The sequence below is a fragment of the Myripristis murdjan genome, chromosome 12 (assembly GCF_902150065.1).
Source record: "Myripristis murdjan chromosome 12, fMyrMur1.1, whole genome shotgun sequence".
Lineage (NCBI taxonomy): Eukaryota > Metazoa > Chordata > Actinopteri > Holocentriformes > Holocentridae > Myripristis > Myripristis murdjan.
Genome location: NC_043991.1, coordinates 13203622 through 13229137, shown reverse-complemented (window position 1 = coordinate 13229137; position 25516 = coordinate 13203622). Strand labels below are relative to the sequence as shown.

Below are 25516 nucleotides of genomic sequence, written 5' to 3'. Positions count from 1 at the left end.
AGACTAATATTTGGTACAACAAAATGACGTGCAAATGACACTGGCCTTGCCATCACTAATGAAATAGCTGAACTACCTGCAGCATAATGTCAAAATCTAACTGGATCAGCCAAGAATGGCACTCTTTTGCAAGTCAAAATGCATCCACAGAATAAAATCTGGTCAATTGCAAGAAAAAAAAGTGTTATTGCTACAGCCAAAGTCAACAATTTAAATATATTTTTTTATTAATAATGATTTTGCCATTTGCAGCATTGCTTTTGCTTCAGTTTTCTTGAAAAGCATGATGTATACAGCAAGCCATCTCTGGACAAGAGGACATCAGTGTGTGTGTCACACACACAGCACACCTCACAGACCTCCCCTACACACTCTGCACATGCTTGGGAGCTGCCGCCTGTCAACAAAATGTTAAACAAAACGAAAAACAACCCTTTCTCTCTCACTCACACACAAACATACATACACACAGGCTGACATCACAAACTAATATCTTTCTGTAGCGTTGCTTGATGTTCCTGAGTACCACATGGAAAAAAGACAAAGAAAAATAAAAAGTGCAATATATGAACAGCTGAGTGACAGATGGGGATCATAGGCATGAGGGACAGTCAGACCAGAGAGGGATGCACGCAGAAGTTCAAATACACAAATTCCCAGTCTGTCTTCATGAGCCATGAGACCACGGACCGAGGAAGTGGTGTGTAATGATCTTGACTCACACAATAATGAGCCTCACTGGTGACTTGTTCTCTGATCAGCAATAATTTTCAGAGGTACTTCACACACACAGACTCTAATTATCTCGATTTTCTGATCTCATTATGATCTGACAAGACTGGTCACAAGCGGACGCTGCTGATTTCAGTGGTTTCTTGAATGAAGGATAAAAACAGACAAACAAATGGCTCTCTTAATTTCCACTGTATAACAGATACAACAAAATCATTGAATAATCCACTATCAAGGAATCATAATATTTTTTTTACCCATATTCACATTAACAGGACTGAATGTCATCACCAAGGCTCACAGGTTTTAAAATAAATATGATCCAGTAATTTTAAACAATTTCCAAACATGTCCAAAGGCCGGTAAAATAAGTATATGACATTTTATAATAATACATCCTGAATTTTAAATATAAATAGAGATTCTTCCTTCCACATGCAGTGCTTAAAGCTTTTAAGTTGCACTGCTCCTTGGGTTATTAGCATGCATTCATCAAGGACTTGAGCATTTCATTATCACTGCTCATCCAAAGACTACATTGTAAAGCAATGCTATGCATATGAATATACCAGTCATTTGTCCAGAGAAACCTAATCATTTTGACAATTATAATTTTTGGCAAGGGTCTAGTGCCCCCCTCTGGTCAAACAGGAGACTCAAAACCTCAGCACCCTGCTCACTCCCTGGAGGACTTGAACTGTTCTGGCTTTCAAGCACCGACTTGGACCCAGCTTCCCTGCGTCTCCATCTCCCTGCCAAACCATTACTTGTTGTCAGAGAAATGACAAATAGGTTTCAGAACAGCATCAACAGGCAATATCATGCAGAAGAGGCAGACTTTTACTGCTTCCTGATGACTTTTAAGAAGGAACAGAAAACCATTTGCCTTTTCATTACAGTCCAACATTGACTTTGATGGCTGCTTTCCATTGTCCTCCATTCACACGTAAATCCCCTTCATACATCAAACAAAAAGCTATGATTTCACGCAGAGAAAACAACAACAAACACATATAGAAGTGAAACAATCAAACTATAATTAACAGTTCTTTAAAAATAATAATTTAAAATCATTTTTAAAAAAGTGAAAATGGAAACATCTTATTCAGATTGCTCTGCTGTGGGGCTGATTAGTCATGCGCCCCCTGGTGGTCAGGGTTGACAGGTGCAACCCTCAGAGTCAGAAGCATCATAACAGCCAAACTGTGTTCCCCCGGATACATAAATCACGCTTTAGTTAAGAACATCATCATCATTGGTCACTCATTTGTTTTTCAAACACTCGTGAGAACATTTCACACTCATCATTAAGAATAAATACAGTGAAAGAGACAGACTTTTTTTTTTTTTTTTTTTTTTTAAACTAAGACCACCTGCTTATCAGGTGTGCATACAGAAGAAGCAGGAATGAATCTCAATTTCAGTAAGAAAGGCTTTGTTGTTCTTTTTTAATTATATTCTTCTTCCAAGCAGACTGTTCTGAAGTGGAAATGCAGGTGACAGCACTCACGCTGCACCTGTCAGAGTCAACTCTGTCAGTGCAAAGCATGAACAAAACGGAATGAAGCCATTCTACCTTGATGAGATTCAGCCTGCAGAAAACAAACTACTATGGACCTCAGCACTGCCACAGTACAAATTAAGTAAAAGAATAAGTCATCTTCATTGCAGCCAGCTGTCAGATCTCAGTGCTTGGGCAAGTGTTTGAGATTAAAGCAAAGTGACTACATACATCTCTATGTACTTGCCTTGCCACAATACTTCTCACACAACAACTCACTGAGACCTGCCTGGCTGTAATGTGGACAACTTGGGATGTGGTCTAGTAGCCTTAAAGATAAGGGAAAAGTCAAGCGATGATGGCAGAGTACACACAACAGACGTCGGCAAAAAGATGTTGGAGAAAGCAGTTTTGAGTGTGTAGTTTGAGGTGCACTTGATTTGAATCACCAGACCACCTGAACATTTCAGAGGTGGAAACAAAGCTTCCATAATACCGACCGACTTCATTAACTGGGAACAATTTGAAATGTATCCGACTACTATTTTACCAATGTCTGAGTCAATGCTGATGTAGCAGGATGAAGCAGATTATGGCGAGAGTGAGGCATCGTACCTGACAGAAACAGCAAGGATCAAACAGAGGTGGTGGGTCAAAGGGATGGAGGGTCAAGGTTATAAAAAAAAAAAAAGGAATGAAGAAAAAGATGGTGTAGAATGATGCTGAGCAAACAATATTTATGAAACAACGCAGCTGAGGTGTGAAGAGGAGGGGAAAAATTAAAGGACCATACCAGTGATTTTGAATATTTGGCTCATTTACTATAATTTACCCACATTTTACATCGCAACAAACCATTCTGCAACTCATGCAGGGGTAATAAGGATTTCACAACACATAAGAAAAATCCCTCAATTTTTCAAATCTGAATTTTTGCTGCAAACACACGTTATAATATTCTGCTTCAGTGGTTAACAAAGTCATCTCCGTTAATAAAAAACAGAACTGATAATTTGCTGTTTAAAGCAAATTTTTTCCCCGAGGACTATTTTCCGTGGTGGAGAGACAATTTCATCGAATTTCAAGTCCAAAACACAACAGTGCTGCTGCTTTCAGGAAAACTAATGTGGAGGAATTTACTACGGTGATGGAATACCGGTGTGCAGAAAGTGAGAAGTCTCTATTTTAAAGAATGGAAACCAATGGCTGGATTAAAGGCAGGAAAAATTATACCAGAGTTTTAAAATAAGAATGATTACTTTAGGAAAAGCTAAACATGCAAAAATCACTGGAATGGTCCTTTAAGGTTACAGCTGCTAGAGAGATAATTGAGAGAAGGAAGAGACTATAGGGACAGAGGTGGGAAAGGCATTAGCGGACAAACTGAGGATGTAAGGAAGATAAGGTCCAAGCAAATAGAGTGGGAGCAACAGAGGTCAAAGAAAGGTGGTAGCAGGGGGATGACAGCTAAAGGCCAAACAAGAGGAGTACCTTGGGGTGCTATGAGAGGACACTTGGACACAAACAAATGGCATTTGATAGTTGGGAGCTAAATAAAGAGGGAATGTAAGACTAAATGGGGAGCAAACCCAGGGAGCCACTTGGGATACTATGTGTGGGCCAGGGCCTGTGAATGCGGGAGGTGAACTCACAGTAAGGCACAGCGCTCTGCTTGTGGTCGATGATGCTCATTCATGCTGCTACAACCTCTGATGACAACTACCACAGAGCACACATACAACGTTGATGACAAGGTGTGTTTCCCTTCTTCTGTCAATTCTTGTCAATTTCCACACGCCCTCCTGTGCTCCAATCTCCTCCCTTTGAATCTTTGGATCATTCAGCTCACTTGAATCTGGCAGACTAACCCCTCTTTAGCACCAGAGTATTGAATGTGTTGAAAACAGAGTCCTTCCACATCAGGCAAACGGTGCTTTTTCTGTCTTCAGTCAGGTCCTTTACATATGGTTTAGAAGAATATAGACACATTACAATAAGTGAAGTGAACCTTTAGGACAAAACCTGCACAATACACCCAGAGAAGCCACACTGCACATCAGCTCCGTGAGCAAGGATTAAGTCTTAGGACAAAATATTTTAGCTGAAATTCTGTTAATCTAGGATCAAAACATGTTCATGAAAGCAGCCCTCATATTTAATCCAGGGTTGAAACAGTCAGATCATTTTGTGTTCCAGCGGCTGATATCATATGCATATTGCAGCTTCACTGCTGAGGACTTTAAGTGCGTTCTAAAGTTATAAGCCAAGCGGAGACGCTGTGGCAGAGACATAACCTGATACATTTGCACTACAACATAAAAGAAAGCTTTAAAAGAACAATAACACAAATCAGTCATACTACCTACTTCTTAAATATGTCATAAAAAAACCACAACTTAAATATATTTGGTGTGATGCGGACATTTAAATAGAAAGCTTTGTTTTATATCAGCTTGTGGTGTGGCTGATTATTGCACTGCAAACGCTGGAGCCCTATTGCACTTAATAAAAACTTTCAGCTTCAACCACCGGTGTATAGTAACTTCAATGACCGTGGTTTGGATGTGAAAAGTCAAAGCCCCGAAACCCTTCACATCCTTACATATTTCCCTTTACCCATCCTTTTCTCATTTCCTCCTCAAGTTACCCTCTTAGCGGTGTGTCACTCCTGGTTAATTGTGCAGGTTAAGTCTGCGGTCGAACCACCAGTCTCTTCACAGAACAATCTCACTGACAAAACAACAAACAGAGAGACAGTTTAGGTCCTCAGAGGTCCCTCCATTGTGCCACATACTGTAAGTACTGTATCCATGTTTTTAAATCAAAGTCCGATGGGTTTGTGGTTATCTGTAGTTTCTAGTTTTTTCACTCTGGATGCCATGCACCTCACACTCCTCTTCTCTTCTCTGGCAAAGCATCAGGTTCAGGGGTTCCCGTTGGACTTTGTCGTGATGGGGGTGGAGTGGGTGGAGGGAGGCAGGGGTGTTGTCGAGGATGTCAGTGGAGGTCCATGTGGGGAGGGATTGTGTGGCGATGGAGGGATGTTTCAAGTTATAGCGGTGTAAGACCAAATGAGACCTGGTTACTGGGTTGCTGCCCCTCTCTGTGTTTGCTGAGGTAGCGAGAGGCATGGCCTGGGAGATTTCAGAAAGGATGGAGTAGTGTGTGTGTGTATGTGTGTGTGGGAAAGGAGAGGAGAGGGTGGTAGGGTAGAGTGTTCAAGTTTGTTTTTTGGGACCAAGGAGCAAGGTGGTTTTGGGAATAGCATGTGTGTATGTGTGTAAATGTGTTGATAAATGAAACTGCCAGTGTGTTTGCATGGGTGCAAGGGTGTACTGGAGTGTATGGCTATAACTTTACAGACACTGTTCGAGTGTGTTGGACAATGGATCAGATCTTCACTCTGCTATTCTGGTTTCACAGTTTTTCTACTTTCCCTGTGTCTGGGTCTATGTGTATATTTGTTTGTGTGTGCATGCTTGCACGTGTGTGTAGATAAGGTGGCCAGCCTGGTTATCACAATTTCTGTTTCCCTGAGACGATGGAGCGGTGCAGCTCCTCGTCCAGCTCCACATAGCGCCCTCTGCTGGGATCCAGGAAGTACAGTCTGTCTGACACCAAGTTGGGGTCAAAGCCCTCTCGACGCATGTCCGTCTTCTGAAACTTGTATGTGCCTGAAACACAGAGACAGAGAGAGGCTGTTTAGGCATCACACGCGGCTTGGGAGTGCCTCCTAACTGCTCTGAAATCACAGTGATTAGTGACAGCTAATTAAAAAAAGAACGCACATGTTCAATCGCACCTTCATTTTTTAATACATAGTTCAATGGCCATAATATTTAGGTTAAATGTTATTCTGCTGTAAGGCACTGTAATTCTACAACTGACCTGAGTGGAAATTTTCTCTTGTCATGATGTCACAGATGCGTTTTTGTCATTTTTGTTTTTTAAAACAGAACTGAGGGCCCGAGCAATTCATTTAAAAAAAATCAAACTGCCAAACACATTTTTTTATATACACAACTGTACACTGGCATCTGGGCTGTATGTCCTAATTAAACTAATTTAAAATGTAAACAGAAACTGATACATTTACAAATTCTTCCTGCAGAACCTCAGAAAAGGTAGAATTACAATCTTCACAAGTCTAATCCCATTCAAGGTAATCTTTACAAAGAGCATTTATACCAGTTAACTGGCAGATCTAACTCAGCTTTGATTTCTGTGTAAAGACGTTAATCCAGGGTAAAGGGGTGTTAGAATATCTTTGGACTGACCAACCCCATGACCTAAAAGATGTGTAAAAAAGCCAGACCTGACCTGGTATTTATTTTGGGTAAAGTAAAGCTGGGGAAATGCCTCTGCAAATGTCATGGTAACTATGGTAACCATCTTGCACCAAAAAAAAAAAAAAAAAAAAAAAAAAAAAAAAAAAAAAAATCACTCCATCACCGTGTTGTGCAACGAATGAAAAACTGTGGCAAACAGCACCTTGCTGTCTGATTAGGGTTAAGGGTTAGAACAGCAAAAAACACAGTAGCTACCTAAGCAGAAACTATGATGGCCAGAAACAATTAATGATAAAAACAGCTGGCGTGACAATGAGTCAAATCAAATGATGGAACTATTTGTTATTAGAAATAAACAGGAAACTAAAAAAAACAAATCGATGGACTGTAAGTGACTCAAAACCTTTAAAACTAGATTCATATTTTTTAAGATGTATGCACAGTTCAGATGCTGGAGGTTTTGACACAAATGGTTTAACTAGCAAAATGGAAATATGAATCTTGAATGTGCTGGATGTATGAATGGCCTAGTTATAAAATGATATCACACAACAGTCCTCCACAAGATAATTTATCATTTCACAAGATGCAGTGTTACACGTGGCCCTCCCTCCTGCAGTGTGGTCAAACTGGGTGAAAGTTGGATAAATACTAGTAGAAGCTGATCATGATTAACTCTATAATGACTCTGCAGCATCATGTTAACATGGTCAGCTGGTACAAGGACAGCTTAATGATGCAGAGAGGGTGAAGGGGAAGAGGAACAGAAGAGGAAAGATGTAATTTCACACTATCCTCCTTTCCTCCTTTTCTGTTTACTGCAGCTTATATAAGCCTGAGTCTTCCCTTGGGAAGTGGAGGAGGAAGAGGAAAAGAGGTAAACAGACTGATGTAGGCCTGTTGTTCAGTTGCTTATATTTTTGTAGAAAACTTTGGCTTGCAAAAAAGCTTGCATATCACATATTGACATGGCATTGGCCTGAGACAGCTTGAAATCAGTGAAGATACTATATCTAGAGAACACGGCTTGTAAAATTTTACTGGTGCATATCGAAATCCTTGACTGATGTTTCGACACATACACACTATCAGTGGCTTTGAGGAAGACACTGTGTCACAACATGAGTCAAGGATTTTATTTGCCCCAATAAAGTTTTGTAAGCCTGTATCTGTGAGCTCCAGACATTGTTTCCTCTCCTATCCTACAGTCCTGTTCCTGAGGCAGCAGACTGACAGGTTCATCAGCCGAAGTGGAGATACTCTCTTCATATTGATCTCCACATCTTAAATAATTTAATTAGGATTTCAAAATCTCACTAGTCTCTGTTTTCAGAGGTCAGTGGAGAGGACAGTTTATTACCCTTGAGCTAATGAAAAGAATGCGAAACAAACTGCAAAACCAGTTTTAAAAAAAGGCAGTGATCAATAAAAACTGTTCCTCTTAGTTGCTGAAAAGGTGACTTTTTGGTGGTGTGATGTTTTTCACAGACAGCAGTGAAAACAGCATCTGAGCCTTCTCACCCACCTGTCTTGTTGACCTCCGGGAGGAAGCGGAGGAAGACAGGTCTTGCGTATGGAGGAAGAGTCTTCTCCATGTCCTTCACAAACTTCTCCAGGTCAGAGGAGTGAGAGGGATCGGCGATGGCTGCCATTCCAGCCTTGCCCTCTGCTCCTGTGCAGACAGAAGTGACCGAGGCATGAGGACTCATTTTGTTGAGTAATTAGACAAATGCAGGCACACACCAACTTGCATACATGTGTCTGTGCAGGTTACTGGATTCTGTTGGTCGCAGTCATGTAGGTTGGTCTAAAAGTCAAAAGGTTTAACTGCACTAATACACTCTTCCCTTTTAGTTCCAATAATGTTGTTTACCTTATTTCCTGCAAAAAATGTGGCATCCAATATACATCCAATATATATATATATATACATACAAAAAATAGACATCGCAGATTCAGAATCAATCAGTCTTGGAGAGATACAGAGAAGGACCTCCCGACTTTTCTCCTCCTTGTGTGTTTCCCTCGTGCGTAATTGACCAGAAGTTCATTTCTTTAATATATAGATATTTTTGCTCTTAGTTGACCATTATTTCTGATGATCTGTCCGTGAATGATGTCACATTTTACTGTCATAGAGTGAATTGATTCTGCTGTGTAAAGTATCACATGGTAATTACTCTGGCTTAACAGTGCCAGCAATGTTGCTCTTGCTAGTACAGACAGCTAAAACTATATTTAAGTTAGCATTTATTTCTTATACGGTTACTCTGTGATGTTGAGACCTTATTCATGTTCTAGTCATCATTGTGTGGACATTTTTATGCCCCGTATGCCCAACAGTCACACTGTTGATAATTGCTGAGACTGTTGAGCATAATTTCTGCTTGCTGTGAATTTCCCTTATATTTTTGGTATATAAAACAATTGCCTGTATTAACTAGGTTGGATTCAGGTTATTAGTGTTTGATTCGCTGCTAGATATACGTATATATTAGACTGGATTTAGTTTTTCTGCCTTTGCCTTGTCTCTCTCTATATATAGCCTATATATTTTGATTTGCCCATTTTTTTCTATCTTCCTTTTCTCAGGCCACACACATAAACACACACTGTTGTTTACCCGATGTAACTGACCAGCAATATCTTCTGAATAAATCCATAAACCTGAACTCCGAAGTATTCTCTGACCAGAATATTGTCAATATCTGCCGACCCAAACAAGACAATTTTTCCTGAGGCCACAACCTCTACAACCTCTGCTCTGTTTGCTTGACTGGCCACTGGGCACAGCTGCTGGCTGCCTGTATAATATTCTCTGTGCTGCATTGCCGTCCTTTGCACTGAGAATACTTCACATGGACCGAAACATTTGCACTTCTTGCACTTGCGACTTTTTTAAACAATACACTGTAATTACTAAATTAAACAGCAAGTACTTATGTAAATATCATTCCTCAGTCTGCTTTTTCAAAACCCTGTGTGCGGATCCTACTTAGCTGAACTGTGAATTATTTCTGCACAGCATTCTCCCTTTATCTCTCTTACTGTGTCACCATAACCTTGCTACGTTTTCTCATACTTGGTGGTGCTTACACTTCATAGATGAGCAAAGCTTGTCTAGCAGTGTGCTCTAGGTTAATTCACCACTTCCTCCATACGTTACCGAAACTGACAAATGCATTTGTCCTTTGTCATCCGTGTGAATCAGTCTGCAAAATCTCAGCCACACCTGAGCTCTACATGTTATGACATTTAAAAATTTCATAATTACCCATCACATCATGTCAGCATACTACAGTAGTAATACCTGTATTATATGAGCCACAAGGTGGTTTTGTCATCTGGTCAGTATTCCCTTGACTTCCTTATTTAACTGACTGTTATGTAACTTCTATATTCTTTTTACCAATATCTGGTTTAGTTCCTTTTTGAATGCTGCTTTAATGAACTGTATGTGCTTTGAAACACATTTTACCTCAACATTAATCTTAAACTCAAATGAAGACATATTGTAGTGGGTTTGTTGGAGGCTCTTACCTGCTACTTCTACTCCATAGACAACCACATCTTTCATGTCCAGCAGTCTGCTGAGGATTCCCTCCACCTCAGTGGTCGACACGTTCTCTCCTTTCCAGCGGAAAGTGTCTCCTGTTCGGTCTTTGAAGTACATGTAGCCACACTCATCCATGATCAGCACATCACCTGGTGATATTCATTCAAAAGGTTTGGTTTGCATGGAATAATGCTCTAAATTTACTGCAGGTGAATATCTGTGTGTGTGCAGACTTTGACTCTAACCAGAAAGATAGGCACTGTCTCCTTTCTTGAAGACACTCTGGGAAATCTTCTTGCTGGTTGCTGATTGGTTGACATAGCCATCAAACCTCCGCAGTGGGTCATTCTGAATAATTCTACCTACCAGCTGGCCAGGCTCACCTAGTGAGAGAAAGACACGCAGAGATAAAGGTAAGGTGTGAAAAAGCAGAAAATATTGTTAACAAATTTATAACTGGCATTCATCTGATATTAAATTTGCCATTTTCCCAACAATTAAGTATTTTAAATCCCATGGGGATTCAGAGGAGACCAGGTATGAGTGCTTGCTAGCTATAACACATTTCATATAAACGTAATGTAAGCCTACCGTAATGCCAAGTTTGGAAGGGGTGGATGTTCTCTAGCTTTCTTTTTCACATCATTTCTCTCCCACACTTAATTTTTTTTTCTCATGACACCAAATGGATTTTGTTGGTTTTACTGGCTATTTCACAATATAAGTTATTGTTAGCCTATTAACCTATATAATAATATAATATAAACCTACTGACAATGTTTAAACAACTAGCCTATACATTTCAGGACATGGTTTTGGTGGTTTTGGTGTGAACTGTGTGTGAGCACACAGTTCGGCTCACACACACACGGAGCATCAGGGCTTTTGTGGGGTACATATAACCCTTCAGTCTCTCTTAATGGTTGTTAACATACAAAATTCATTACAGAGTAGTGACAACCGAATGTGTAAACACAGACACACCTAATGTCTCTGCAGGAGGAGATGTAGACTGCACAGTTTGTGTTAATGTGTAAGTAAACCTACCAGGTTTACAGGGAATGCAGACTCCATCGGGTCCCCTAATAAGCTCCATTGTCTCTTCATCAACTTTCACCAGTCTGATGGGGTAGATGAAGGGTAGAATCTGACTGTTGAAGCCACATGCGCCAACCTGGAGTAATGACAAACGACAAAATCAATCAGTGCAATCAGTGAGAGCGGCGGAAAAAAAAAAGTCCCAAACCAAGCATTACACTGCACTGATTAATCATCTTTCCCTCACCTTGCTGTACATCTTAGTTTGATGAGTAAGCTCTGTCTAAATGAATGGCACCAGAGGGAGAGCACTGTGTTGTGTTACACTGATCAAAGATAACAAAAACATATTTCCATCTTATTGGGAGGTTTTTGATCTCTCAAGATTTGAAGATTGATGCTTTCTTTTGTTGAGATAAAAGATTGTTAATTCCCCAGATCTGAAAAAATAACACTTTTATTGCATTATATTTATAGTGAAGGGGACAAACACGTATGGAAAAAGGGAAGCATTTTCATGTACACACAGGGTGTGAAGTTGTCTTGTGAAATGATGGAGCCACTGAGGTGGTGCAAGACACCTAAAACTTGACAAACTGGATTTTTCAACAACCGACCCAAGCTGATAAAATCTAGGCAGAGAAAGAAAAAGCTTATCACTCATTCTCCCTCCACAACCAACATCAAATCTGTATAGTGCAACACTGCTGTGGCACCCTTAATGCCTGGTTTTAACATCCATCTCGGGTGATATGATCACAAGCCAACAGCTCTAGGAGCAGGTCTACACGGGGTTCAATACGTCTTGGAGATGCATTGTCATCCGATCACTCAAACAACACTAATGTGTTCTGATGCATCCCCAACAACAATGGAAGACCACCTGGTTGCTTTGTGAAAAGAGCATCTGATAGATTGGACTGTAGGTAAAACATTCACATCTGAGTGAAGTTTGTTTTGGCACTGAGACGGTAAAATGATAAATGGGCTGCATTTCCATGAAGCTTTTTGTCTGGTCTACCGCCCACTCAAAGCACTCTACAATATTTGTGTCACATTCACCCATTCACACACACATTCACACACTGATGGCAGAAGCTGCCATGCATGGTGCCCAGCTGCCTATCAGGAGTATTTAGGGCAGGGGTGTTGAACCAAGTGCCACAGAGGGCCAAGAGGCTGCAGGTTTTCTGAAGGGTCTTATGCTGATCACATTTCTTATCCTAAGTCACTGGAGACACATTTGAGATGCATGATAATACTAGTGAACTGTGATCTCTCTCTGTTGTCCACTTTTGACTGAATCACCCAAGATGGATATTAAAACCTGGTCTGAATATGCCATTAGCTGTAGAACGTGATACACTGAGTGGCTTTTTGATGCATGCAAATGTATTCAGCTTCTCTTCTCTCTTCAGGCTACAGTCAACTGGTTCATGATGCTCTCAAAGATTCCCACCTTGTTATCAAAGTTGCCCAAGCTACAGTTGCACTCTGTGGCTCCATAGAACTCAGCAATCTGCGGGACATTGAAGCGGTTGATGAACTCCTCCCATATGGACTGGCGCAGACCATTGCCCAGTGCCATGCGCACCCGATGTTGTCGCTCTGTGTCCCGGATCGGCTGGTTCAGTAGGTAGCGGCAGATTTCTCCAATGTACTGCACAATCTGAGAGAGGATGGGGAGGGGGGCAGTGGTGGTGAAAGAAACAAGAGTAGATGAGCGATAAGAGATGATAGAGATAATAACAGAATAAACTGATTATTGATATAGTGATTTAATGGCCTCGGGTATCCACTGGGTTATTTTAGAAGATTACAACAATGAAAAAGGATTCAAAGTGTTAACTGGGGTGACAGAAAATCTTTTAAGATCATTTTATGCAGTTAGGATTTTATGGATAGCGACAGGAAAGATATGCTTCCAGCCACACTATAAGTTTATGGGCTACTTTGCGCACTAAATCCGAGGCAGGGACTTGTGATCTACATTATGCATGGGTATCAGCTCACAGTGCAGTTGTACTTGACACAGTCGTCCCAGAAACGCGACGCAGAGAACTTCTTTTTGATGACTACAGTCATTCCATGTATTATACACTGGCCCACTCCGACTATGTTACCTGTAGACAGATAAGAGATATGAGGTATTAGGGTCATCTAGTATAGAATGCAAATATACAATAACAAAAGACAGCACATTAAATAACCAAAATGTAATATAGGTGGGAGATCTTTTAGCTTGTTAAGGAGACTTATTGGACTGGGGATAAAGGATTTTCTGATCTGTTTGAAAGGGCGGGCTCTGTAGTGTTGGCCTGAGAGGATGAAATCAAAGTGTGGGGGGTGTGTAGCATCCTTAATGACAGTCAGGGCCTTTCTGTATACCTCCATCTCATATAAGACCTCCATAATATAAAACTTTTATTACATTACAATAGTAAGTAAACATAATAAATTAGACATTATCAGTGTTTCTTGGCCCTGCTAGCTATAAGTGATGGTTAGTGTTTGACTTAAGTCTTCCTACAAATGCGCACAGACACAGACACACTCACACTACAGTTACAATTATACCTGCAGAGTGGTAGAGTGGAAGGCAATCATACAACACGTCATCTGAATTCATCCTAAAACCATAATATACCAAGGCTGCCATGCGGTAGAACCTGAGAAAGAAGTGGTGGTGGAGGGGGGAAGATGGGAGAATAAAGAGGTAACAGGTAAGACCAAGCTAAATCAAAATATTTTATGCATTTCATTTCCAATCTGTTCTTACAGCACTCACAGTCAACATGAAAGCTAGAGGGAGAAAACAAATGCAGTCCCTGTGTCAGGCAGCTAGCTGTGTGGTTCCTTCCTACCTGCTGTGCACAACAATGGCAGCTTTAGGCATCCCAGTGGTTCCTGACGTGTAAATGTAGAACAGGCGATCTAAAACAGACAATACAGGAGGGAGAAAATATGATCTATCAACTTGTAGCAAAATTTTGAGCAAATTTAACCAAAATTTTGCAGTTGTAGGTCTTTAATCAGCTGCACATATTCGAGTAATTGAGAATAAATGCTGTCATTTATAAATTTGCAGTTTTGGTTTATTTTTTAATGCACATTTTGTTGAATGCTCAGTTTTGACTGTCTGGGCTTTGATGAACAAGTCTGTAAAAGCTTGGCTTTGATGTTTAATTACAGAGCCCATCCACTGTTTTGATAGCAAGCTCATTTTGTCTAAGTTACAGCACTAAGTGACAGCCAGTGGCACTGAGAGTTTCCAAAGCCCATGTAAATTAGGAATTCTCATTGCTGCCAGGATTACAGTGGAATATCTAAGTGAAGGCTGGCAGGGTGGCAGCTTGGCCTAGAGATACGATCTTGTAAAAGATAGGTCAAAGGTGTTGATCACTGCAGCCGCCAGCAAGTCTATCGATAATTATATATCCTGTCGTCGTGCTTTGTGTTTGTGTGTCCTTGAGCAAGAACCCTAACTCACTCATTTTATGTTGGTCTTGATATACAGGTTTTACCGCAGCCTGCCTCCCCGGGGGGGAAGTGCCGTACAGTTTCAGGGGAAGCTCAGTGACAATGGATAAAGAAAAGAATTTCACAAAAAAAATCTAATATACTGATTCTTAATTAATTCTCAAATGGAACCGTGCAGTACAATAGCCTAAATATCTGTCATTTGGTTAAAGAGGTAACTATACACAGACAGTTCTGGGTAATTTTTTGTGGACCTAGAGTCAGCCCTTTTCATATATTTGTGTGCAGTTTTAAGTTCTGCCAGAAAGCAATATTAGGCTATCTTAGCTCAACTGCTGGATGTCTGTGGGATCAAATAGCTGCTATATGATCCCGCAGACATCCAAGAATTGAGCTGAGCTAAGGGGGGCACGTTTTTCTAAGCTTTTCCTACGGAAGGCCCAAAGCCTCAGACTCTGAAAAGCTCTGCTGTACATAAATGCATCTGCTCACTGCATACAATGGAAAATGTGAAATGCAAAATTATGCAGAAAAAAAACCTTTAGCAATATGAACATCCTCCAGACATTAATCCTGCTATGCCACAAACAATTTCTACTACAAACACAACTGAACGTAGAGCTCTATGATACCAGTCTCTACAAATATGTCAACGTGGGATTCACTGAAACCTGCCATTTCTGTGCCTCCTGCATTAACAGATTGTGTTTGTATAGAGCCAAAATGCAGAATCAACTGTAAATCAAACCAAGATGCACTGAAGGCCTGACCACGAATGCAAAAGCAACACCAATGCACATACAGTCCCTGCTTAAACATAAATTCAGCTAAAATATGTGGCAGGAAGCCTGGGGGTAAAGCATTTCAAACATAGACTGTCAGGATAATTGTGAATAGGGAACAAGTGGCAAATGTATAAACTGTTAATATTACAAGTAGACGAAACTGTGCATTATCAATGTGTACACTGGATACAAAGCCAACGTTAAGTGTGGATACAGCACTCCAGCTAAATTATATCGAGGCACAGGCTGTTTAAGAGACGCAGGTGCAGAGGGGCTTGGTGACGATGCTTGCAAAAATGCTGAGTGAAAGCAAATAAAAATGAATGAGGATGGGAATGAGAAAGGAATGAGTAGTTATTTGGTATGATTACACTTTAAGAGATCTAACCACCTTGCTATTAATAAAAAATATCATTCGATGTTAATCAAAATAACTAGCATGTTTAATTTACCCTGTTATGTCAATAGATGAACCAGCAGATTAACTTTTGCAATTATGGGCTCAACAGTTTCTCTCTTTTTGTCCCATGTAAATGGGTTGCCTTGGAAACAAGAAGCTGATAAACCTCAAGCGATGACTCATCGGCAGCAGCTCCCAATAACAATAACAGTAAGAGTGGTGAAAAGATTCCTTTGCTACATTTTGACCTCAAATTTGATTTATATGTGTAATCTTGGGCAGTATCTTGCATGCTGTATCTTACATACAATAAATGATTACTTTAAAGGGACATTTACTTCATGTGGACTTTCACAACTTTTTTGTCAGCAAGGGAAGTCTCCAAGTTTAGACTATTGACTGGAAAATGTACTCGATAATAGTAAAACAGTCAACACTTTTTTAAAAAATACTCTAAAGAGAAATCACATCAATAACACCCTTTAAATGAGAAACCGCAATTCTGAGATAAAATTTCATTTTACAGTATGGTATCTGGTGCAGCCATCAACCTCAGACATGACTTTGGCCCCTGGAGGATCGTTCACAACTAGCCTGTGTGGTCTATTTTAACAAGCCCTCATGATCAATAAACACATCAAATTACTTCTTGAAACTGTGATCTTAAAACACAGAAAATATAGCTCAATCTTGCTGTGGCCCGAGTATGTGTTAAAAGCATACTCTAGGAAAGAAAAATTACTCATTACTGGGACAGCTGGTGTTGGCAATTGGCAGGAATATTTATAAATAATTACAACTGAAAAACTAATGAAAACTATTCTTAGAATCACAGTGAAATATCATTTTAAATTAGGCTAGTGCAAGATCACAGAAAAAAAGGTTAGCTTGGTTTCTCAAAATTGGATTTTTATTAACTTCTATAATGCTAAACACTGTTCAAAACTCAAACCCTGTGAGTGATTTGGCAGACAGGTGTCCTGACCTGTGAAGCAGCGTTGCGGCCGGCTGGGCAAGTGGGTGGGGGCGTCAGCCAGCAGGGGCTCTAGGCACTCGGTTCCCTGTGGGACCCGTTTGGGGTCCCAGTCTCCGGAGCAGAACATCTGAACTGTTTTCCCCATGGAACTGTGCACCTCAGAAACCGCTGCAAGGGAGGGGAGGGAAAGATATTTAATTATATTAAATGGCATCAACTTCCCTAATCCACACAGCGAGAGTGCTAATGATGTGGTGCATCATTCAGGCATCACAAAAATTCTCTTGATAATACAAAGAGGGAGAGAGGGAGAATTGTAGAGGGAGAAGAGGGCTAGAGGAGAGGTTTATGGAGAATACTGGCAGGAAGAGGGAAGGGATGGGAGGATGGGATGAGGAGGGAAGATGCTTTGCTGTGTCAAGTGCAGGCAGGGGGGTGGGAGAGCATAACCTTGGGTTAGAGAGGGAGTGTAGTCGAGGATCAGTCTTTGAATGAGAGAGAGGTGGGCAGTAAGAAGGAGAAAGGACAAGAAAGATGAAGATAAAATCCACATATGATCAAAGAGATCAAAAGCAAGTTGAGGAAAGAGACAACACAAGAAGAGTGTACACTGTACTCTACACTGAACACTGTTTGAAGATGATTGGTAGAGAGAGAGAGAGAGAGAGAGAGAGAGAGAGAGAGAGAGAGAGAGAGAGAGAGAGAGAGAGAGAGAGAGAGAGAGAGAGAGAGAGAGCAAGAGAGTGCGAGAGAGCGAAAGAGCACTCATACTTTCCCCTACCACCAGACCTTAATTTAAAAGCCTCATGTACTGCTGGCTCGGTACTGCTGCAACTGACTGGCACTGGAGTACTCAGTAGAAAGGATGCTGGGTTTTCTAATTACTTTAAGACATAAAACACATAGCAATTTGCAGATCTAATACAGAGTCTCTGACATCAATCTCAAAACAACAGCTCAAAACTCATTCTGTGTTTACCGCTGTTCACATCAGTTTTTTTTTTTTTTTTTTTTTTTTCTCAAATTGGGTGGAGACATAAACAGGGGTCCATGAAAAGACTGAAAAAAGCCTATAATTTCTTTAAGAATTTTGCTAAACTGTATAGTATATATGTATCATAGTGATTTTAGATCAGTTTTGCTGTTACTTGTTTTTTGTCCAATAAACCTTAAGTGTATTCTGCAAAAACAGTAATGGGTCTAACAAGTCCAAAAATTACTGTTTTACAATATAGCCTGGTTTACCTCACTGTCATATTACAGTACATTACAGTATTTGCTACACCTCTATGCAGTAAGTTATCTCTTCTTGAATTCTTTCTGTTTATCAATCATCAATCAATAGTCTCCTTTAGCCAGCTTCTCCAAGCAGATCAGAGCTGAAAACTGCTGTTCTGCTCCTCTTCCTTTAATTCATGAGCTCTGTCGAAGCATCATGTTGTAGATACGCCGCTTTCACACTTTCTAATTTGACATTTCTTTCCACCTCTATCGCTCTCTCCCTGCACCAGTGACATCCCTACTCACAGGGGGGCAAAGCAGAACCTGGCACTCATCACAATTAGTCAAAGTCATCACTTTTGAAATGGTACCACAGAGGACCCTGGCATGTATCCTTTGACACTTGTCCAATCTATACCTCGCCCCACCCCTCTCTTTCTTACCATCTGTCAGCTCCGATCCAAACACCACAGCCTTGGCATTTGAGATGGTTACACAGTGGACCAAGGCCTCTAGTCTCAGATTGAAGTTAATGAGAGCAGCCTCCACTCCGATCTTGGCCATGCCCAGCCAGAGGCCCACGTACTGGGACCTGTTCTCCATGAAGAGGGCCACCACATCCCCATCCTGGAGGGAAACAACAAAGAGACTCTTACTTTCTTGCAAGATGCTCTGCTGTCTTTGTTCGTATTAATCAACTTTTCTTCTCTACAAACAGAGCCATGTCATGCTTCCACAACAACATGTGAAAGAGTCCTGAGCAACGGAGAATCTAATCTGTTCCGCTTTTACAGATCATGGAAAGTGTTGTTCTTAACAAACATCCATTACTTTCCCCTTTTGTAAGAGTGCAACTCTGAAAACAGCATTTCATGACAGACACACACCACTTGATTTTGGCTTCTATCAAACTAGATGCAAACAAATTTGATTCCTCATCTATTTTTTTCCAGTATTGGGTTCATTTTTAAAATAAATAATAAAAAACATATTTTGTGGCTGCTTTCATCTATAGATCGGATTGATAAGGAGCGTACTCGTAATAGCCTTTCACCACTTTTCAGTTTTAAACTACAGCTACATCGCTAAAAGAGAATAAGCATGGTTATGTTTTATGCAACAAACAAACTTTTTAAAAATCTTTACTGGCCCAAAAAAGGGTAACGAGGAATTCTGATATCAAAATGGTTCTGCTATGACTGCAGGCAAGATCTATTTTTTGTTTGCCCTGAGAAATATTTAGTTTGTAGTGCTACCTTGAAACCCCGTTCTAGCAGCAGATTAGCTACTCTGTTGGAGTATTCATCTAGCTGTCGGAAGGTCCACTTTTCCCCAGTTCCCTCGAAGATCAGTGCTGTTTTGTCCCCAAAGCGTTGCACTGTCTCGGCAAAGATCTTGGGGATGGTGTTCTTCTCTCGGAGATGGCGTCTGACATTCAGCTTCACCCGCAACAGAACACTTGCCGCACTGAGAGGGAAGGAAGAAAATCAAGGAGAAAGGTCAATAGGAAAAAAATTAATGGAAAAAAATGGTGTTGTTAATAAGTGAATTTATTTTTTACTCAGGGGTAACAGAGAAAAGAACAAGAAAAATCAGTATGTGTGGCTCAGGGTGTAAGCCACAGTAAGAGACGCAAGATCCAGTGCAAAGTTTGTCTTAAAAAAAAAAAAAAGTTGCAGTCACACAATTACCTCAACAAATGCATATGTGTCACTCGATCCACAAATGCAGATTTAACAGCTCATAGGCCAATTTTACATTTGCAAACATGGAAAGTGGACGAACATATTTGTTTTACACATTCAAATCATTAAGTATTTGTTCAAAAAGGAGAACATTTCTAGCCAAATATGTATGTAATTGCAGAAATTATTTCCTGTTTATTTAAATGAAAACCTTGGACACAAATTGGCAGATATTTGTTTGTGGATAGTAAAATACATTTGTGATATATCCTTTTTTTCCAATTTGGCAGCATTTCAATTACAAAATATGTCAACCCATGCCTAACAATATGTCTACCGAACAATGTTTTGACTGGTGGAAATTCAGTGTGGGTGGTAACTTTTAAAGCCAGTGTTTGTATCTGGTGATACAAAACATTAATTTCAAATATCACTTTTAATTTCAAACCCTGATCACAACTAATGGGGAGATACAGTCTACACAAGAGTAAATGGTTGAAGAAAGCAGCAATGTAAATCTGATTTCAGGGAAATTGCTCATTTTAAATTGCTCCTCCTGGAATCAAAAAACTGCAAAAAGGCTGTTGCCTCTAGAGGTAAATGTTAATCAACCTCTTTTACTTAAGTCAGTTTTTGAAGCAAAGTATGGAGGCATATCTTATCCAGGTGGCCAACTATTACATATACTGTGCAAAACAATATGGCAAGAGGTGCAGTGTGGTGTTGTAAAATGTTATGACAGGGAGGGTTGGCTGGGTGCAGTGGGCAAAGTCTGCCTTTCATGAAAATGTCCCACTAGATATATTACATTTATGATACATGTGTAAAGATAATGAGCAGTTCTCAGAGCTTTGTATTATTACTGACACATCAGAAAGACATTTTGTGCCAGCAGCTATTTAATAATGAGACGACATCATGACTTTGATTATATTTACTTCATTGTGCAAGGGTTTAGTGCTATGCTGGTGCTGAATCAACAGATAATTTAATGTTGTGTAGTTTTTGTATAGACATTTGACTGGTACACGTAATAGCTGGCCTTCATTCTCCATCAAAGATGTTTATTTTGAGATTTTTGTGCTGTAACAATGGAGAAACTGGGAGAAATCTACTCTACTTTAGAGGTAATGATCATATAGATTTAACTAAGGCATTGATTCCTTTTATTTAGCCATTTAATAGACCAATTGTTCGTTTGACATATTAATGGCCTACTTCTCTGTAAGAAGACCCATATTTTTTTTCTTTATTCATCTGCCTGAGTGGCCCTCTTTTCAAATCTACTCAAAGAAATTACAACTGAACAAGCTGACCTTGGGAAAAAAAAAAAAAAAAAAACACACACACACACACACAAAATGCCAATAAACAGAGATGCTTTATGCATGCTGAACCACCAGTGATGATCACTGGCATCTGTAAAGCATTTTGAGTGCAGTGAATTGTAGCGATGGTGAGGTATTTTCATAATAAAAAATAGTGATCATCTAAATATTTTTGCCCACTGAGCCAACTTTCCCCAGTATGCACTAAACAGAGTTCACAAGCTACTGTAGAAAAGGTTTGCTTTCACTGAATAGTATGGAGCCAGTTGTGCTAAACAATGTCCAAATATGAAGTTATTCATTTCTACATCAGCAGAATTGCATGTAGGCTACTGTACAAAATTTTTTTTGAGTATTCTCATATGTTTCAGAGTATGTGCATGCAACAAGGTTATTGGTGTGCAGAGGGTTAGCAATAGGTCTAAAGAAAAGCTGAAAAGTCCCTGAAAAGTGTTTATCATATATAAACCTTGGTAACTGGGATCTACAAAAATGTGTGGAGGCATTTTTAGTACACAGTTTTTGAGCTCATATCTTTTGGAGAGGTGAGTTTACTTCAGCTCATTTCTCATGGAGAGGTCAGATGAGGCTGCCTTGTACTATTTCCTGATTTATTATTGGTGTGGTTGTTGTGGGGAAAAAATGAAGATGGCCACAAAACAATCATCTACAGCTGTAAATACAAGTTTTGTATTTCAATATTGGCCTACCTGCCATCACACACAGGGGTGAAGTGTGCATCACAGAAAAGCAGATACTTTCTGCTTAATAAGAATCAGGCTCATTGCAGGGTGTAGATATTTGCAAACTAAATCAGTTGACAATGAGTCTGCTGTCTTGGCAAAAGATTTCTCAAAGTTGCTTTCAGAGATGATAGCCTATATCTGCATGTATACGCAAATACACTTACTGTACACTTGGGTCTGCGTGATATGGGCCAAATTAATATCACAATAATGTTAAGAAATAATTTCAGTTGTGTTAATTAACAATATCAGCTAACATATGAAAAATTGCATGTTAAATAATCAAACTGACACTGTATTGCACTGCAATGCAAGTGTGATAAAACTAATGTTCAAATAATATTTTGTTATTTCCTTTTAGACATGATTTAGACAACAGAACTGTATATCCGGATGACTCAATATAATTATTTCATCACAATATGAACCCATAAAAAGATAAATAATACAATAGCTACATGGCTTGAACTGTCTTTAGAAGACCTGCATGATTCTTTGTACTCTCATTCCCACATGCACACTCAGAAACTGAATAATACTCCATGCTTTTAAAACACTTTCCAATGATATATAGGCCAATTTCCATTACTACTATTTGGCAGTAACTTAAGTGGGTACAAAGGTCACATATTTCCTGATTTGCATATCCAAGGTCTTGTTTTGACTAGTCACAACTGTCTAAGAATGCTGTTAATCGGGATGTGTTATTTGCTCCTTTAAAATTAACTTAGCGTTGTAACAGACAGGAAGTCTAGAAGACAGCATATTTTCTAGGTTTTTTCATGGGAATGTCAACCCTGCACACATATAATGTTTACATCCACATGTGAACACCTGCGCAAAACCTGTAAGTCAACATCCCACAATAATCCACACATATGCACAAAACACACTCCCATGCTTACTGCAGGTCTCGGCCGACGGTTTTGATGAAAATCTGTATGAAGCTCCATCCTCCAGCTCCCAGGTAGAATATCAGGATGCCCGGGATGACCTGGTACCAAGGCAAGCCCACCAGCAACCTCAGCACAAACAGCAGAGCTGTGCAGCACGCTAGACGCATCATCCTGAAAGTATACACACACAGAGATATAGAAAATACACTGTTAACAGCAGAACATAACTGTCACAAACATTTTCGACCGGAAATTAGTTTGGTAAAAATGTCTGTGAAACTGGTCATGAATCAGCATCTTCACAGTCGTATTCACCGGCAGCAACTTAACAAAAGAATGTCATCTATTATGATTTTGTCTACGCATCCTGCCCATTCTAATCTACTGACTCAGCTCACTAGCCTAGTTTACAATAGACTGTTTACAATTACTGCCTGGGGCATGGTTTACTACTAATAAAACTGAGTTGATCTTTGATGTTTTTTTTGTTTTTTTTTTCAATTAGATTGGAATAATGCCCTTGGAGCCAAGACACCTTCCTGCAAGTCCTGACCAGTCTGTGAGGACAGCATGTGTTGACACTGGTGCTCAGCGCTACCTGATAGCTAGGAAGATGAGCCTATACACAGTAAACGATAGGCTTGGACCGCTGCTTCACTATTATATATTTATTATGCTGAATAAATAAATTAATTAATTAAACACCCGCGCAATTTTCATTTCTAAGGTTCCTAAGAGTACTAACTGCGTATTTATTTGGCTGTTGCTGGTTAATGAGAGTGATGTATCCTTATTACTATCATTAATGTTACAGCTTGAGTCAAGATGCGCACGCAGCGGGCTGTCGCGCTGCGTCCGTGCATGTGGTTTAATGATGGCTATATCATGGCAATCCAACAGCTCATTGAAAATATAGATCGCCGCTATGTATTAAAGCTGGACAATGGTGTGGACGATTCAATTATTATTAACAGTCAGCGGATCACATGCAAGAATATAGACATGGCTTCAGAGGACACATCACGTCGCCCCAAAGAGAAACCCCAAAACAAAAACAGCCATTTAAAAAACTGCTTCATCATTCGCTGCTGCTACACCCGGAAATTTAGAAGGCGCGTAGCATCATATTGCGGTAGTGAAGAGTGGCTGGGATGGTCAAAATCATAGGGAAGCTCAGCCCAACGCTGGTGAGACTACACCTCACTATACAGCAGCCATGTGCGCTTTCAGATTGCGCCTTTACACATAAGTCGGTTAAACAATTTTCATCACAGTCGGCTCCCCGGTGTCAGATATGGTGACAGGACCGCTTGAGAAGCTGGATGCGCAGCCTATTGCGCGCATCGGCTTAGCGGGGAGCGGATGGACAGCCTGACAGCAGCAGCCTCTTTTAGATGAGCTGGCATGCTGAATGTGCTCGCCACGTTCATAAATGACCTTCCGCAGCTTTTGGGCCAAGCGCTGCCTCATATTTGGATATTGGCACTGCGAGGAACCTCGTTTCTAGTCTCCTCAAAAAGCTGATTATTGACGTGACTGATAGAGGACGAGAGAGCAAGCCTCGGCTCCTTCCCTCTCTCCCCTTCTGGTAAATACAGGACCCGTCTGTGAACTAAATACTGCAGAGACACACTGTAAGCTCCGGTTGTGGCAGCACATTTTACTTCCATACCTTGTACCGAGCCCACGTAGTCACGTTATGTTATGTACGCAGAAACTCTCCAGACGCCAAACTCGTTGTGTGCGATTCCACCTTGATCGGCTTATAGGCTGGCCCGGTCCCCCACTCCTCGCCGCCGCTCGCCCGGCTTCAGAGAGCCACACACAAACACACACGCACACCGGGAACTCCGCTAATAGCGGATCAAGCAGCCCCTCCTTCGGTGGTACTGGAGTTAAAAGCGCCCGGCCGTGTGCCTCGACTTTACTCCCGCGATCATCATCCGTTCATTGTTACAGCCGATGGCGTTTTTTGCCTCATTGTAGCTGATAAGCTCGCTCGTCAGAGTAATTCAAATGACCTTATAATTTTCTTAGCTGCACCCGCCCACCCCGTCAGCGCCCGACCAGTGTGCCAAGAATAAACGCTAACGGACGGGTGCCTGGCCCAATCAACTTCCCCGATTTTTACACATCGCATCCGACAAGGGCGGGGTTTGCGGAAACTGTGAGGGAAATGCGGCCCTTCTACTGACAGACAGCGAGGCAGAGCACGGCAGTTTCCACCCGGTAGTGAGAAGGCCCTTCTGCGGAGCCGTGTGGCGTGTTAAAGGAGCCGTCCAGCACTGTGTGTCAGTGTTGGGAATCAGCCTAGAAGAGTCACACCACGTCCATTCATTGCGCTGCGCTCTGCCAGCAGCTGTTTCAAATAGGCATGTGTCGACTGAGAGGCCCCAGTGGAGGAAGGACTGAGCGGCAGCAGGCAACAATCTATTCAACTAACTGGAGCACGCGTCTACCACAATAATGTGGCACAGAGAGCCAAGAGTGCCTGCGGGGTTTAATTTCAGCCACACACCTCACCACGGTTTCACTATGAGTAGCCAGCTACACAGCCCTACCTGTGGTTGAAAGCGTCCTGGTTTGTTTAATTAATTATGCATTGGTAAACCTACACTTTCTTGGTGCTTAGTGGCACATTGGAGACCAGTGAACCTATGTCTACACTATAAAAAGTTGTGTAGCTAATTCAGAATTATTTTTGTTTACAAAGATAAGTAGACCATATTAGGTAGGATGTCCACTGCATTTTTTTTCCAAAGTAAGTATAACACTGAAGTGCGAACAGCAACAAGCCTATCATATTTAGGAATTGTGAAACCTTTTCTCAGGTCCATGGCATGCCATATTTTGGGGCAGTTTTACCCCTAATAAACAAAATTC

At 40.7% G+C, this 25516-nt stretch overlaps 1 protein-coding gene across 1 annotated transcript; it reads right to left on the bottom strand.

Annotated features, from left to right (window-relative positions):
• Positions 1–204: 204 nt before the first annotated feature.
• On the bottom strand, positions 205–24681 carry slc27a4 (solute carrier family 27 member 4). Its single transcript, XM_030064651.1, has 14 exons — positions 24306–24681; positions 22643–22804; positions 19235–19445; positions 18422–18605; positions 16767–16925; positions 13981–14050; positions 13694–13785; positions 13130–13239; positions 12576–12785; positions 11126–11252; positions 10324–10461; positions 10063–10227; positions 8048–8194; positions 205–5907 (listed from the first exon to the last, which is right to left on the bottom strand). The coding sequence occupies exons 2-14, from the start codon at positions 22801–22803 to the stop codon at positions 5750–5752; spliced, it is 1932 nt and encodes a 643-aa protein (XP_029920511.1). The 5' UTR covers position 22804; positions 24306–24681; the 3' UTR covers positions 205–5749.
• Positions 24682–25516: the final 835 nt, after the last annotated feature.

What these genes read in the sequence shown, in the direction of transcription:
- slc27a4 (XM_030064651.1), bottom strand. Translation starts at nt 22,803, where the DNA reads ATGATGCGTCTAGCGTGCTGCACAGCTCTGCTGTTTGTGCTGAGGTTG. An exon ending in TGCTAGAACGGGGTTTCAAG is followed by an intron (nt 18,606 to 19,234) that starts GTAGCACTACAA and finishes GTTTCCCTCCAG; the next exon opens with GATGGGGATGTGGTGGCCCT. An exon ending in TGGATCGGAGCTGACAGATG is followed by an intron (nt 16,926 to 18,421) that starts GTAAGAAAGAGA and finishes CCTCCCTTGCAG; the next exon opens with CGGTTTCTGAGGTGCACAGT.